The 16,276-nt window shown below is 44.1% G+C and overlaps 1 protein-coding gene across 1 annotated transcript in view; it reads right to left on the reverse strand.

Moving 5' to 3' along the window:
- RANBP3L (RAN binding protein 3 like) overlaps nucleotides 1-16,276 on the reverse strand; it is a 176,623-nt gene that overhangs the window by 143,063 nt on the left and 17,284 nt on the right. The window contains exons 3-4 of the mRNA XM_078677756.1: nucleotides 15,557-15,615; nucleotides 13,405-13,441 (exon numbers count right to left, since the gene is read on the reverse strand). Of these exons, the coding sequence (XP_078533882.1) occupies nucleotides 13,405-13,441; nucleotides 15,557-15,615 (96 nt within the window). The remainder of the gene's footprint in view (nucleotides 1-13,404; nucleotides 13,442-15,556; nucleotides 15,616-16,276) is intronic.

Consider the following 16,276-nt stretch of genomic DNA (forward strand, 5'->3'; position numbering starts at 1 on the left):
TGAGATAAAGTTGGGTGTCATCAGCATACATGTGGAAGTGTACATTGGATTCTTGTAGCAAGGTGGTGAGAGGTTCCATAACTAGGTTGAACAAAGTTGGGGATAGGGAGGATCCTTGTGGTACGCCTAGCGATACAGGTCTTGGCGCGGACATCAAGTTGTTGCTCTTGAATTTCTGCGACCTGTTATGCAGAAAGGACGTGAACCATTTGAGCACAGTTCCAGATAGGCCCATTCTTGTGTTTAATAGTTCAAGTAAATTCTCATGTTTGACGGTGTCAAATGCGGAGGAGAGATCAAGGAGGATGAGGAGGCAGGTATCGTTATGATCTAGGATTTGAAGGGCGTCGTCAATTATGTGAGTCATAGCAGTTTCAGTACTGTGATTTGCTCGGAAGCCTGATTGATGAGAGTTGAGGAGATCAAACTGAGTGCTAACGCGGCGAACCTTACACCTCACCTTTGTCTCTGCTTGCTGTGTGCCGCCCCTCCTCGCCGGACCCGCTTCGCGGGTCCCGCTTCGCGGATTCACAGCGGCGGTCTAACTTCAAGGGGCTTCATCTGACCGGCAGGGCTGCGAGGGTAGAGCGGAGGACTCCACGGACCAGGAGTCCCCGCGCGCCCGTTTCCAGCTGGGCTCCTCTCCCTGCCGGCCACGCCCCCATCTCTGGGAAAGTTAAAAGACAGCTGAGCCTACCTTCGGTGGATTCCTCCTGCTAACGCGGCGAACCTTACACCTCACCTTTGTCTCTGCTTGCTGTGTGCCGCCCCTCCTCGCCGGACCCGCTTCGCGGGTCCCGCTTCGTGGATTCACAGCGGCGGTCTAACTTCAAGGGGCTTCATCTGACCGGCAGGGCTGCGAGGGTAGAGCGGAGGACTCCACGGACCAGGAGTCCCCGCGCGCCCGTTTCCAGCTGGGCTCCTCTCCCTGCCGGCCACGCCCCCATCTCTGGGAAAGTTAAAAGACAGTTGAGCCTACCTTCGGTGGATTCCTCCTGCTAACGCGGCGAACCTTACACCTCACCTTTGTCTCTGCTTGCTGTGTGCCGCCCCTCCTCGCCGGACCCGCTTTGCGGGTCCCGCTTCGCGGATTCACAGCGGCGGTCTAACTTCAAGGGGCTTCATCTGACCGGCAGGGCTGCGAGGGTAGAGCGGAGGACTCCACGGACCAGGAGTCCCCGCGCGCCCGTTTCCAGCTGGGCTCCTCTCCCTGCCGGCCACGCCCCCTCGGCGTTCCCAGCAAAACTATAAAAAGAAGGAAACCCCCCCGCTGCGCGGGAGGGCGCCGGGAGAAGCCCGGGACAAGGGCGGGACCGTCTGTGGCCGTCCGGGGTCGGACGAGGTTGGGTTGGGCCTAGAGTCCTGGTTCAATCTATATCCTGTAATACCTCATTAAGTTACATCTATAGGCTTTAACATCATCTCCTAATTATGGCATTAAGATCTGGTAAACAGCGCTTAGTGCATATACAAACTTCAAAGGGTGTTGTCTCAGGTCCTCTTGATGCTTTTATCTCTAGAGCTACAGGAATTTTAGAAAAAGAAATAGAACTGGTAGAACATAGATTGTCCCTGGACTTAGTCACTGGGAAACGCTCTTCTATAGGTGCCTTGGCCCGTGTTAAAAGCCCTTTAACTAATGCAGCGTTTAATTGTATTTCTACCATAGAGACAGAAGTAATAGTCCATGCCGATGGTGATGGAGCCACAATAACCACGGCCAATGAAAATATGGAACTGAACTCCGATAATAACCTGACCAGCTTAGAAGTTGATAGCCAAAATTTTGAGGACGACGAGAGTAGCACGTCTGGCGCCTCACAATCAAATGTTCCTACCTTACCCAGTACGCCCGTTTTGCAACAAGTAACCACTAATAATATTTCTCGGAAAAGAAAACACGTCTCAAGTCCACAGGGAGAAAAGGAACAAAAACAACCCAAAATAGATCACGTCAATAGGACGAGCTCCTCCCACTCCCAGACCAACCAAGAACCCCCAATAGTGTACTGTCCCTCATTAGCCCACTCTGGGTCCTCTAACCCCTGTCCAACGTGTTTTAGCAGTGACGACGTCTTGTTGGCCAAGATGGAAGCAATGTTTAAAATCTTATTGCTTCCGGTCTTAGAAAGAACCAGGATAATGTCCGCTAAAATAGATGTTTTGGAAGCAGCCGTCAATATCAACATGGACCTATTGCAAAAACTCACAACTTCTAGTATTAAGACAGGGGGTCATAATTCCACAGGGGGGGCTAATCAAAACGGGGGGACAATCACAACAATCCCCTCAGGGACATCAACTACCCACAATAATAAGAAGCCACTAATAGGGGCAAAATCAGCAGCTGCTACACCGACTACTGTCAGTAGAGCCCCTACTAAAGAAATACCAAAGGTCAAACGCCCATTGGCTCCCAATAACGCGCCAGCGAAACAACATTTAGCGAATGGCACGCTAAAACAAATAAATAATACCACAGTGCAAACACCATTATCGGGTAAGGAGAAGAAAACCCCCCATCCAGAAAGGAATCAGAGGACAGATAACAGAAACACACGACACCCTCCTAGAGTTAATCTACCTCCAGAAGCGTCACAATACACCATCGTCCTAACTGGGGTGGCCCCTCTAAGAGAGGGCATCAAAGAGTCTCAAGGGGACTTGCGGAACAAGGTCACATTCTGGCTAAACAAACATCGTCCACTCCCTCCGTCATCCCCCACTGAAATCCTCTATGTAAGGAGAGTTGATTGGGTAGGCAAGGGTGAAAAAGACCTGGAAGGGGACTGTATTTTGATTTCTTTTAAAGATCCCTGGGTGGTGGATAGAATTCAAAGGAAAGCTAGATTTGCCCGTCTCGGTGATGTCCAGACCTTGCACCTTGATTACTTCTACCCCCACATGTACCATAACTATTCAATGGGCCCCAATCATTGGAAATCTAGAGGGGGGAGGCCTCGAGAGCCTATAACTCCCTACCCCCCATACTACCCCCCTCTCTTTAACCATTTTGAGGCACTGTCAGATTTGGAACGGGTTGACTGACTATGTGCACCGACCCAGTTACCAAATCTGGTTATAGGGAATGGGGAAGGAGTGCATAACCTATCCCTCCCTACCTCGGATTTCATAAGGGAGCAACAGAATTTGCTCCATAACAAAACTAGAACACAGGGGGGGCTAGTTGGGGAAGAGGTCTCCACTTCTAATGTAGAAGAAATCAGACCAACAAGTGCGTGCTCACCGAGCCCCCTTTCCCCCCCCACTGTTAGTAACAATCCTGCAGAAATAGACATACTAACTTCACACATGGTGTCTTGGAATGTTGCTGGAGCCAAGACACGTCTGGTTTCTGAGGACTGGTTGGAGTTCATAGGTAAACATGAGGTTGTGCTTCTGCAAGAAACTTGGGCCACTGTTCCGTTTTATATGGTTGGATTTGTAAACTTTTTCAAACCAGCAATAAAAGGCACTAAAGGGCGGGCGTCAGGGGGACTGACTATATGGGTAAAACAGGCCTGGTGTTACTCAGTTTCCGAATTGTATGTGGATAACCCCGATATATTGGCTATAAGGTTGAGTAAAGCAGGGGGACAGGACATGCTTATTATTAACATATACTCTAGAGGCCTCCCTGGTGGACGATGCCCCAAGCTGATAGGTGCCCTAGATACACTACTAACGGGCTGGAACAAAGGCACATTTATTATGTTAGCAGGTGACATTAACTGTACAATTGAGCCACTGTACCTGCCGGAGGATAATTGGGGGTTTGCAGAAGATGCGACATGGAAAATCCCAGAACTTTCTAACAAAATACCAGTTAAAGCGACGGAGGCTGCTCTGAATTGGACTGCTTTTTGCCTCACTTGGGGACTAAGGGCCGTAAACGGTCGTACCAAATCGGACATTGGAGCCAACTTCACCTTCGACAATGGTGTCAGAAAGAGCCGTATTGACTATATTTTCTTAAAAATGGAATATTGGAGCCTAATTGTTGATATGGAAATTGTTATGCGTCCGGAAAGCGATCACAACCCACTGTCCCTGAAATTTAAAATGCATGACCTGATAAGTTTAGTAGAACCTGATCCTAGGGGCCAAGGGGTTGTAACCATATCAAATGACCGGAGGAGACTGAAATGGTCAACCATATCAAATGATGTAGTGATCCAGGCCAACATAGAAAATGTGGCGAAGAATGCTTTAAATAACATGAGGTCTGTTGTTGTTGAGAGGGGCCATAGCGAATTAGATAAGATCATGGGCATACATGATAAATGTTTCTCTGAGCTTAATAACCTTCTCTCTAAACCGTGTAAGCCAAACACCGGGCATCTAAATGCCCCAAGAGCAAAATGGTATAATAGAGAGTGTAGAGAGGCCCATAGTTATCTAATAGAGAAAGTCAAATCTAGAGACCTGAGTGCAGTAAAGGTGGCTAGGCAAAGGTACAAAAGAGTGCAATGGGAAGCAAAGAGGGAATGGGAAGATGATTTTTGGGCGGACCTTCTGGACGCCAGTAAATCTAATAACCAGACTAAATTCTGGGATATTGTTAAATGTGGAAAGGATGGTGACTTCCGTACTCCATCAAACCATGTATCCCCGGAAGACTGGATAAATCATTATTTCACCCAATTTTGTTCAGAGGTTGTTGACCCAATGTCCACATCGAACTTGCTACATGCAATACCCACTGGCAACGTGATCATGTCCTTTACAGAAACGGAAACGGAGATTGCACTAGGCTTAACAAAGCGGGGGAAAGCTCCTGGGTTGGATCAAATTCCAGCAGACCTATTTAAAGCAAACATAGGCCTTTGGGTACCTTATTTAACACGCATAGCTAACACCATAGCGAGAGGTGCCCGTATCCCCAAGACATGGAAGGGGGCGGAGATCCTCCCTATACATAAAAAGGGAGATAGATCAAACCCAGGGAACTATCGCCCGATTAGCCTAATTGACTGCTTTCAAAAAGTTTTTGCTCGTATAATCCTGGCGAGGGTACATGGGTGGATGGAACTCGAAGGAATATTGTCCCCATTACAGGCGGGCTTTAGATCTGGTACAAGTACTATTGACCAGGTTCTACGGTTCTGCATGATTTTTTGGAAGGTCGTCATACTTGGTGGGGGCACCATCTTTGCTGCCTTCATAGATTTGAAATCAGCTTTTGATTTGGTGCCGAGGGGAAAATTATGGCAGGTATTAAGGGACTTAGGAATGCCGGGGGAACTGGTTGAGATGATCATTAGACTACACGAAGACAATTTTGCTAGGGTAAGATGGGGGGTTCAAGGGCAATTTACGGACTCATTTTCGGTCTCACGAGGCGTCCGTCAGGGGTGCGTTCTCGCCCCCACCCTCTTCTTACTCTTTATTGATCAAGTAGTCAAATTCTTTAGGTCCACTAACACTGATGCACCATCCTTGGCGGGGACGAAATTCCCAATGTTGATCTTTGCTGACGACACCCTCCTCCTATCAAAGACCAGGGGAGGTTTACAGCAGGCTTTAAATCACTTCGAGGAATATTGTAACAAAAATGACCTTCAGATAAATGTGGGAAAAACTAAGTTTATGGTTTTTTCCAGGAAAAAACCAATACGTAGTAGTGTACAATTAAACGGGGTTAACCTGGAACAAGTCGACACAATGACGTATCTGAGGGGTCACTCTGGATTCCCGATTGTCCTGGAAAGCACAAATAGAGACCCAACAGTTAAAACTTGCCCAACTGACTGGATGTCTCTTGCGTGAGCAAAAGAAAACTATCACGAAAAGGGTCGCCCCTGCCCTACAAATATATGATGTCAAAATTAATGCTGCCACACTCTATGGGGCAGAGTTATGGGGTTTTATGGACCTTTCGAGCTTATACAGAATCCAGTGTAGATTTCTTCGTAACCTGGTGGGGCTGCCCCAATCAACCCCACAGATCCCACTTTGCCACGACATGGGTTGTCTTCCAATAACGGACATGGCAAGATACAGAGTAGTGTCCACTTGGAGGCGCTTATGGACTTCTGAGGATTTGGCACTTTTTGCAAAGGAGCTATCCGAGGTGAAGGCTATGGGGGGTTCGGAGCGAATTCCATGGCTTCGCTCAGTGAAAAAGAGCCTGTGTGATATGGGCTTGAGTCATCTATGGGTCTCCCCAGGCACTAACAATTTCCCCTCGAAAAAGGAATTTAAGGGTTTATTCTGGGCCTCAATCCGCCTTTCTTTGGCACATGCCTCTAGTTCTGAAGGTTTGACGGGACGCTTTTTAAGCTTTAAGATTGACCCTGCCCGTGAGACATACTGGGACCTTATTACCAGGCCAATGGACAAAAAATTGTACCACCAATTTCGGGTGGGCTCATTACCCTTGAATTCCTTTACCTCGTCCTGGGACAAAACCTCCTCAAATCTTTGCAGATATTGCCCTGGATGCAAGGAAACTGAGGGCCACTTTCTGTTTGCTTGTCCTCAATATAAAGAACCCCGTTCCAAATGGCTAAAACCCATCTTCAAACGCTTGTCCTGTAGAAAATCCTCGGACGCAATACGGGCTTTAAAAACAAATACCTCTGACTTTAGTGTGATATGTTTGGCCAAGTATTTAGGTTGGGCATGGGCAATCAGAGCTAGAAGGAATCTAACTGCCCCATGATCACAATGCGCAATGTGTAAATGGTTTCTCTTGCATATGTCAATCCTACTTTTACGATTAGTATTACTTAATGTCTGGTTTCTCCAATAATAGTTTAATAACATTTTAACTGTGGATTTTAGCCCTATTGCATATTTGATAATACACTGACATTGTTTTTTAATAAGATTTTGTATAATGTGGAGATTTTTGAATTGTTCATGAATGTTTTGTCAAATTTGTCTTTTATGATTTTATCATCGAAATAAAGACATTAAAACCTGAAAACCTGAGTAATGTGTTTAGTCAATTGTATTTGTGAGCATTTTTCTAGCAGTTTGGCAAGAGTCGGAATGTTGGTAATGGGACGGTAGTTGTTTAGGTCAGAGGGGTCGGCTGTAGGTTTCTTTAGCAAAGGTGTGACTTGTCCAACTTTGAGGGAGTCGGGAATGGTCCCTTGTTGAAGTGAGCTGTTAATGATTTTAGTCCAGAGTGGAAGGAGCGACGGGGTAAGGACTTTGACAGCGTTAGCAGGAAGGGGGTCCGTGAGGTGATTGGATGGTTTCAGAGTGCTGAGCAGTCTGCCAATTTCTTCTTCCGTGTAGGTGACAAAGGTTGACCAAGTGGCATTGTTTTTTGGTTTAGTGGGTGCTATGCAGTGGGGTTTGGGATAGAGGCTTGCGTCCATGAGGAGATCATTCTTTATGTTGTCAGTTTTTTGGTTAAAGAAAGAGGCGAAGTCTTCGCAGGAGGGAGCTTCGCACATAGTGTTGAGAGGTTGGGGTTGTTCTTTGGATTGTGTTCGGGTAAGCTCAAACAGCTTTCTCGGACGATTTTTGGCTTGGTCGAGCTGACGGCTGAAGAAGTCTGATTTTGAGCGTTTTATTTTCCTGAAGTAGGCATTTCTCTTTTTCTTCAGGGTTTTTAGGTTCAGTGCAGAGGGAGCTGATCTCCAGGTGCGCTCTGCCATTCGCATGGCGCGTCTATCGTCATTGAGACTCCCGTCGTACCAGGGATTGGAAATTTTTGCGGAGGCTTTTTTTAGCTGCAAGGGTGCGACTTCATTAATTATTGAGGTCATAGTGTTAAGATAGTGATCAGTCAAGGATTGGACGTCCTTAACGCCAGTAGGAGGAAGTAGTAAGTTGCAGCTGTTGGGGGGCAGAGAGTTTGAGTTTAGTTTTTTCATGTCTCTTTTCCAGACTTTGGGCCTGGCGGATTGAACAGGGTTAAATTTAACTTTTTCATTGATGAAGAATGTGATAATATGATGGTCTGACCAGTCACAGGGTTGGATAGATTCGAGTTGGATAGAGGCCTCTTTGGAGATGATAAGGTCGAGGATAGAGCCTTTCTCGTGTGTTGGACTGTTGCAAATTTGAGTGAGGTCAAGGGCGTTAAGGAAATTCTTCAGACCTTTTACCACCGCATCATTATGATCGTTCCAGTGGAGGTTGAAGTCCCCAAGGTATATTTGTGTGAGTTGTCGCCCGGAGTTGGTTTAGATCATATCCATGATTTGTTGGGAGAAGGTAAGGTTGTCGCCGGGTGGGTGGTAAACGCCGTGAAGAGTGCAGATCGGTTTGCCCTCACTGATAATATCGAGGCAGATGTATTCACAGGAGGTTGGGGAGGGTAGGGAAGGGGAAGTTACTTTCAAGACAGAGAGGTTGCTCCTGTATATACATGCGATTCCGCCACCTTTTTTATTGCCAGACCTGTCAAGTCTGGTGATGTGGTAGTTGGGGGGAACCAGAATGTCCATTATAGGTGTAGAAGATTCTGTTAGCCATGTTTCAGTCATGATGATTAAGTCAAGATCCAATTTTAGGATGAGATCGGCGATAGCGGAGGAGTGTCTAGCGGCTGATCTGCAGTTGAGGAGAGTGCATTTGAGACGGGGTGTGTCGAGGGTGGAAGGGGGTTCTAGAGGGTTCTTGTGTACAGTTTTAGAAATGTTTGTATTAATACCCTTTGATTTATCACCCGGTTTGGAAATACATTTCACCATTTATATTAGCTTCTTCCGCCATATCCAGGATCTTGGTGACGTTCTCCAGCATTACCAGCAACATGTCCTGGCTCACAGGCCAGGCTCAGTTCATTGCTCTTATGATTTCTTTAGTAATCGTACATAGAAGTACAAAGTCGGAAACCCAACCTCAGTGGCTACCACTCTACTTGTGTTCAGTCTGGGTTATTCTCTGGTTACTCAACTGTGTGCCTTCTAATAAATGAGTTTCCAAACCTTGCACTTTTACTTTTCTATTATCCAGGCAGCATAGGATCCACAATACTGTACTGTATGGGGAAACAAAGATTAGCATATCCAATAAGTCTTATAGGCGAGCCCTGTTACTTTGCCAATGCTTGCTGGATACTGGGCAATTTCATCTTTTTTATGCAGTTTTTACCACTTCGTTTTTTTTTTTTGCTGTGTTATTTTATTTGGGCCTCTTCCTTCAGCCATTAACCAAAGTGCAAAGCCGCCCTCAATGCGATGTGGAAAGGGCAGGCGCAGTGCATTCCCTGTAGCTGCTGAGTGAGTCTCACAGTGGATGCTTAGATAACAGAAGACCTAATTCTTCCAAAGACTACATGCAAAGAAGATGGTGCGTGGACACCTGAGTGCTGTAAGCGTGCATGTTGGAAGGAGAAACCGGCATGATTCTCTCCTTTAAGTGAGCATCCGTAGCCAGCGTTCATGTATGTGCATATCCTCCATCGTCTCCAATAAACAACCACTGAGAGAAGGGGATGCCCTCAATACCTGTAGCTTGTTTAGGGCCGTAAATTACGACAAGTGACAAGAGATGCCTTTTCCCTTTGCTCCCCAGGTGTCACATACACCTAATGACAGAGTTACTTTTTAAATAGCACAAGATTTCATTAAGCATGATAGTTAAGCAATAACAACTCGAGCCAAAAAATGTATGTTACAGGAACAAAGGAATGCATTTTAAAGGCTTTCTCATTACCACCATTTTAGTGCTTGCTTGCATTTCTGGGAGCTTAGGGCCTATAGCCTTAAACTAACATTAGGTCCGTTTACCAGTTGGTAACTTGGAGTTTCTTTCATCTTTCTGTCTTCTTCTGTTGTTTAACTGGCCTAATGATGCCATGATGGTGCCTGGAATGGAAAGGGTTGTCCAAGAGAGTCATGTACCACTCGTGCATTCCTCTGTAAATCTACACTTGTAGATGAATCTTCACATTTGTATATATCCGACTCACTCGCCAGACCATGTAACATAGTGCTCTACTTGGGTACGCACCCTAGCGGTTTAGGTGTGGCTGTGGACTACCTTCTCATCTATACTCACTGGATTTGTATTTTCATTATAGATGGATGCTAACTGGACTTTCACGTTTGTACTGCCTGCTAATGCTGCTCTGTGCCTGCTTGCCCTCAATCCACACAACTTCTGCTGTCGATGCACCTTCTGAATATCTGTCCACTTAGTGTGGATGTTGATTACAAAACATTCCCGGAGAAACTGGTGGGAACAAATGCTTCAACTGAGTCATGGACTGCACCAAGGTAAATTGACTGATTGGCTCCAAAAACGACTCTAGCCAATGCTCTGTTACTTAAACAAACATTTCAGAAACAGGTTGTGGTTCAAGACTGCAATCCGTTTAGGATAGTCTTGGGAGAATAACATTCAAAGATAAGTAGTAGGTAGGCAGAACCAGAATGTAACTCATCCATCAGTAGCTAGACTTATTAATACATTGCATGGCTGCTGTCTTTGTTTATTATTGTATTTTATTGTATTTATATAGCACTTACAAGCCCTGACGAGGCATCAAAGTGCTTTTCGCCAAGTAGCATGCTGCTCCAGAACTCTAAAAGGATTAGTGGTGGATTCGTTTAGTGAAATTTGAGTTAATTTGAGTGCTGGACATGTGAGTCTGTTAGTTGGATTGAAAGGGATAATGTGGGGATAGAAGAGGCCAAGAGTCTAGAAAGTCTTTATTGGGAGATGATAGCAGTGAGATAAGGTTTGGGATGAGTATAAGGATAGATGGAGGGCGGAAGAGTCTCTAGAAATGGATTAGGGAAATCATAGTAGCAAAATGTGTTTTGGGATGAGTCAAAGGAGGGATAGGTGAGGGAAGAATTTAGAAGGGTTGTTTGGGAGATCATAATATTAAAATGAGGTTTTTGGTGATGTAAAGGGGGATAGTCGAGGGAAAAGTTTAGAAAGGGTTTTTTTTGGAGATCATGGTAGTAGAACGAGGTTTGGGACGACTAGTTCTTTTGAGAGGATCCAATGTCGAAAATGCTCCCGCTACCAAAGCGACATGGTAAATAGTTCTACACAAAGAGGTTAGAACTGTTAAATAATGAGGACTTTAATCTTATAGTGACAACAGGATAAATCAGAAACTCACATTAAGGCCTTCAGAATCTGTAGTGTATTACAATTAGTTCATTAATTCCTAATCTTTATTTTGAACCATAAAAGAGTGTGTACTACATGCACATATAGTGAAACCGTTAGTTGCCCATTAACCGTTTTTGATTGCTCCATTTAAAAAAATAAAAATAAACGTAAGAACAAGTACGTTTAGGTGACAGCACCTGTTAGCAAGACAGGGCCGGCCTAACCTGAGTACGCCCACCACATAAGTTAAAAAAGACATAACCGAGTAACTCTACTCTGACAGGAGCCCTTGGTGGTGTTACAATTAGAATTAGCAGGGTGTTTCGCTTCAGCTTAACCATGATGTTCCTGAAGACAGGCGAGAATAAAAAAAAGAAGGGGCGGGCCCAGTCTCATTCGGGCATAGGCAGGCCTGTGCTGCGGGTGTCTGTTGTACTCTATGCAGAGTGTTCACGCCCAGCCTCCTAGCAGGAGTGAGGGGCTTTCGGGTCTATTCAGTCCGTCTTCAGAGCCCCACAAAGTTAATCTGAATCCTGCACGGCAGGAGTCTGTTGCGCTCTACGTAGAGCATTTATACCCCACCTCCTGTCAAGCGAGGGAGTCTTTCTGGTCTGTTGAGTGCTTCTTCGGGGCCCCGCAAAGTCAATCTTCTGCTTAAGAATTGGTTACTATGCAACCCTGTTTATTACTATGAAAGCGGTGTAAGGAAAAGCAAACAGGTAACAAATGAATGTGCAACCCACAGAATTAAGAGCAGAGTCGAGACATAACTTAGAATGCTATAGAAGTTAATCATACAGCCTCTGGACTTACACACACATTTTCCATTGTTACTAGCGGAACCATAACTTATTTCAAGAAATCTCAGCAGGGCTGCTCTCTCCCCAGGAAGCAGGAAGCCCAATACTATAATTCTGTTGGCTCCAGTCAATTGTCAACACTCTACACTGTGGTTTCAAAGCATGACATTATAATTATGGCACTGTCTCCAAACTTCATACTTTGAAGTAACTCCTCCTCCAGACAAGACTACCACAAGGCGTCCATTTTCTCCACATTCTTCTCCAGTACCTTGACCCAGACTAAATTGCAGGAATCCCGGATTGCAATATCCGCAAAACGTCTCTATTTTAATCATCCACTGGTTGATATTGATCACAGATGCAGTAGAGATTTTTTTTTAGAGAATCCATAATGAAAGGTTCCCCCTGTGCCAAATGGGACTCCACCCGATGTTCATCATGAAGAACCTTGGGCATCCAAACGGGGTAGTGCTGCTGGCAGAAAAAGTTTTTTTCTTTTCCTTGGGTCCCTTAAACTTTTACTTTTACAAGGGTTGGATGTGTTAAAAATAGGGGAGCCTATTACCCCCTACACCACTGTCTTGACTCTGCTAAGATTTACTAGACTGGAATACTAGTGCTGTTTGATCACCTATACTCATTCACGTCTCCATGGTCAAGGACCATGGAATGCTGATTAACCAACTCCAGCAACTGACATTCCTGTGATTACTCTGTTGGTGCTGCCAAAAGTACTCCTGTTTGCTGGACATAAGGTTTGTCACATCAACAACGAGGCCAAGGAATACCCAGCATTTTCTCAATGCTGTCAGAGCTTGCTAAACGCTGCTCCAACAGTACTGCTGTTCATGACACCATCTAAAATTTATGTTGGAGGAGGCAGCCTCTGGAACACCATCATCATGTTTGCTTTAGATATCACAATTATATCTTTGTATGTATGCTCTCTCGCAGTAAACGAAAAACACAAGCCATTGCAAACTATTTTAAACTGTCAGGAAGTGTGTGTGAAAGAATGAAAATACATTCCTACATCAACAGAACATATATAGAACGACATACAGACATCCAGTGTGCAGAGTACGAAGGTACTTCGAATATTCCTAATGTTAACACTATCCTAGCTGAAGTCAAATATATGCAAAAACAGTACAAGACGTTCACAGGCCATAGCCATGGGTCATGCATATTTCGTCTGGTGCACGTACAAGCACAAGAGTGGCACAGACAGGACACCCGGGCTCAGCACCTGCAAGGGCCACTGTATACTCCTTCCTTAAAAGATGTGCAAAGGCCAGAGTTTGAAACTCTTTCCGACATGGACAATCTTAGACGCATTACCTGCTATGTTTAAGTGCTTTGCAACCAGGCCTCAAAAGCAACTAATTTACCCTAAAAATCCAATACAATTCGACACGTGACCTGAAATTCAAAGTGGAAGAGCGCTGCCAGTGCAAAGTTAATCACTATCTCTCTAATGCACCTAAATGACATGCTGAAGGTGAGGGCATAACTACTGCATAATGGTCTACCTCTGCAGATACTTATTCATGGTGCGCATTATTACCGTGTTCTGCCTTGTAAACAAGGTCTTCGGCATGCCTCTGAAAGAAATGAAGAAAAGGAGCGATTACATATAAGCACCGAGTTGGTCAAATGTAGCAATATCCTTTTTTATCCTGATCACACAATCATTATAACGTGGCTCTCCAACAGAGCGATTGGTGTAGCCGATTTTAAAATATGGCCTGTGCTTTGGGCACACACCGACCAACAGCCACTTGTTCATGGTGTATCAAAATATTTCAAGGCGAAAAACTGAACAGGGTCTAAAACCCTAGCAATTTAAATCGTTTCTAGGGAATTGTTAAACTTCCCGGCTTTATATTAATAAACATTGCCACAAAAATACATCTTGCAAAAACGTACTTAAAAATGTGGACGGCCAAAATCACGTCATCATACACATATCTTGCTACAACATTCCAATCCGTAGCCAATTAGTATTTAATCCTCAAACCAAGCCAAATTCACGTGTCACATGTATAATTAGGACCGTGCTAAGGTACTTTTTCAAATACCACTCCTAGCACATCTTGGGGCAACTGCTTGAAAGGTGATTCGGCATACCTCAAAACTTTGTAAGGGGGGGGCAAAGTTTAGGTAGTCTAGATTTGAAGCTACGTTTCTGCAAAATATGTTTTTAAAATCAGTGTTTTGCGTGTTAGCATAGTTCACACATTCACAGATGCAGGAGCAGATAGTCTGTGGGTGCTTTACCTATTTGAGGGGTGTCCTCTGTAATACAGGCAATAGTACAAATAATACCACTGACTGTCTCTGAGTTTTAGACAAGAACCTTATTCAGACTGTTTGCGTTTTAAAATGCTTTTAATTTTGCCTGGTATCTGTAGTATCAGTTTCCCACAGCGCAACCCACAAAAACCTTTGAGTCGCCAGTACCTCACCATCTCCTCCTCAACCCCAGCCTTAGTGAAGTCTGAACCCGTCTAAAGATAATTAATACCTTGTTTTTCATATAGCGCCTTTTTCCGACTTTTGTCTTTTCGAAGTACTGTAAACAGCAGGTGTTACTATTGCTCAGCCTGTTTGTGCAGGCACCAGAGGATCAATTATTCGGCACACCTTCCATCACCCCTGCACCGACACGAGGAATAGGCAAAAATATATAGGTGACGAAATAAACAGACTAGACAACACCTTTTACGCTGGGCACAGTTCTGCTAAAATTCATGTTTGCAATGCCTTTTAACCTGGTTCACCATTCCCTTATTCTGTTAGTTGACAAAAGTAAATTCAAACCTCCGAGCACTCATTCACTAGGAAGAACCTCGTTTTAAAATCTCAGTGGTTTAAAAAATTTTCTTTATTACTCCTTGGTAATCCATTTAGCTGAGATACGTTTGAGGAGCTGAAACCGCAACTTCAAATAGCCCTCTTTTTCAATTAGTTATATTGGGATTTAAGCTTCTTTTGGCTGAGCTCTCTGTGGTTACACATCCTCAGCAAAAAAGCTTTAATTATCCAAAATGCATTTGAGACTTCACTGCATAGTCCAGACAACAGTGCTGGACCGGCCAGACGGGCACTTTGGCGCTGCTAAATGGGTGAGCTTGAAAGGGTCAGTGTGCAGATTTTTTTTTCGTTCTGTCACAGCCCATGGGACTAAAAAACTCTGGCACCTTCAAGATGGCCCATCTGGTAGTGCTAGAGTATAAGACAAGCCAGGCCGGCACTGCCAGACACATTCTGAACAGTGCCTCAGGACAGCATCAAACTATAAGCGCCTGGGTCCACCTCAAAAGTGATTAACAATATGCAATGAAACAAACACTGGCCAAGCCAATAGGTCTGGCTTGCACTCGGTCCCAACTAGAATATTAAAGAAATGTTAACTACACTAAAAAACAAAACAAATACGATTGCTTTCTGAATACAATACATCATCTGTGAAATGACGAATTTAATGTGCGATAATTCTGTGTATTTTTGAATTGTACAATATTGCCTCGGGTGTTGCAATGCAAATACTCCACAGAAGGTGGATTGATGCAAAAAAGAGCCAAAAGCATTAAGTGAAATTAATATCCCCCCGGGGTCGAACCAAGCACACCTTAAGTAAAATTTAAAGAGATAATAACAATAGGTAAGCAAACGGTTGAGCTGTCAAGCCAGACCCAAAAACAGTATGTTTTTACCTTGCATGATCGGTTCTTCTTTTCAAAAACAAATACAGGCTGAGCAATCAGAGATTTCTCTGCAAAACAAGAATACAAATACATGAATTTATTAAAGTTAAAAAACATCTAGCTCGTAAACACAAGCATTTAGTAGAAAGCAACATATTTTGAAAAGCAAGCAGACATCTACACGTTCAACTGTAACTCACTGTTTTTGTAAGCCATTTTTCAGATAAGCATTGTAACATCTTAAGAATCCACAGTCTACCGTTTCCATTAAATGTAGTAACTTTTATACAATTCTATGGGAAAAAAGTAACGTCTTTCAAATGAAAACATTTTAATTACCTATTCACCATTGCTAGGCTTTAAAAAGAATTGTCTGCATCTCGCGATGCTAATGACTGAGCCGAGGAAAAATTACTAAAAGTAATGAGGACTATTAGGTGACATCACGGCATTTTGTCACACTGTATATGCAGATAAAAAAAAATACATAGCTGCAACAAAGTTACTAATAATTATTGCTCAACAATATTAGACCACACGATGTCATTTTACTGCTACAAATAGATGAAATGTGTCGAAATAATGTTGGTCTTATTACTGATTAACAAAGGGTCACTCTTTAACGCATCATGCAGGGTTGTAAGTGATATGTAAAAACAATTAAAACGGCAGAGGCATACAATCAGCTTGCATGAGAAAATGGCAGGGTCTGGCCTGTAGAGGGTATGA

This window comes from Lissotriton helveticus, chromosome 2_1 (assembly GCF_964261635.1).
Source record: "Lissotriton helveticus chromosome 2_1, aLisHel1.1, whole genome shotgun sequence".
Classification (NCBI taxonomy): Eukaryota; Metazoa; Chordata; class Amphibia; order Caudata; family Salamandridae; genus Lissotriton; species Lissotriton helveticus.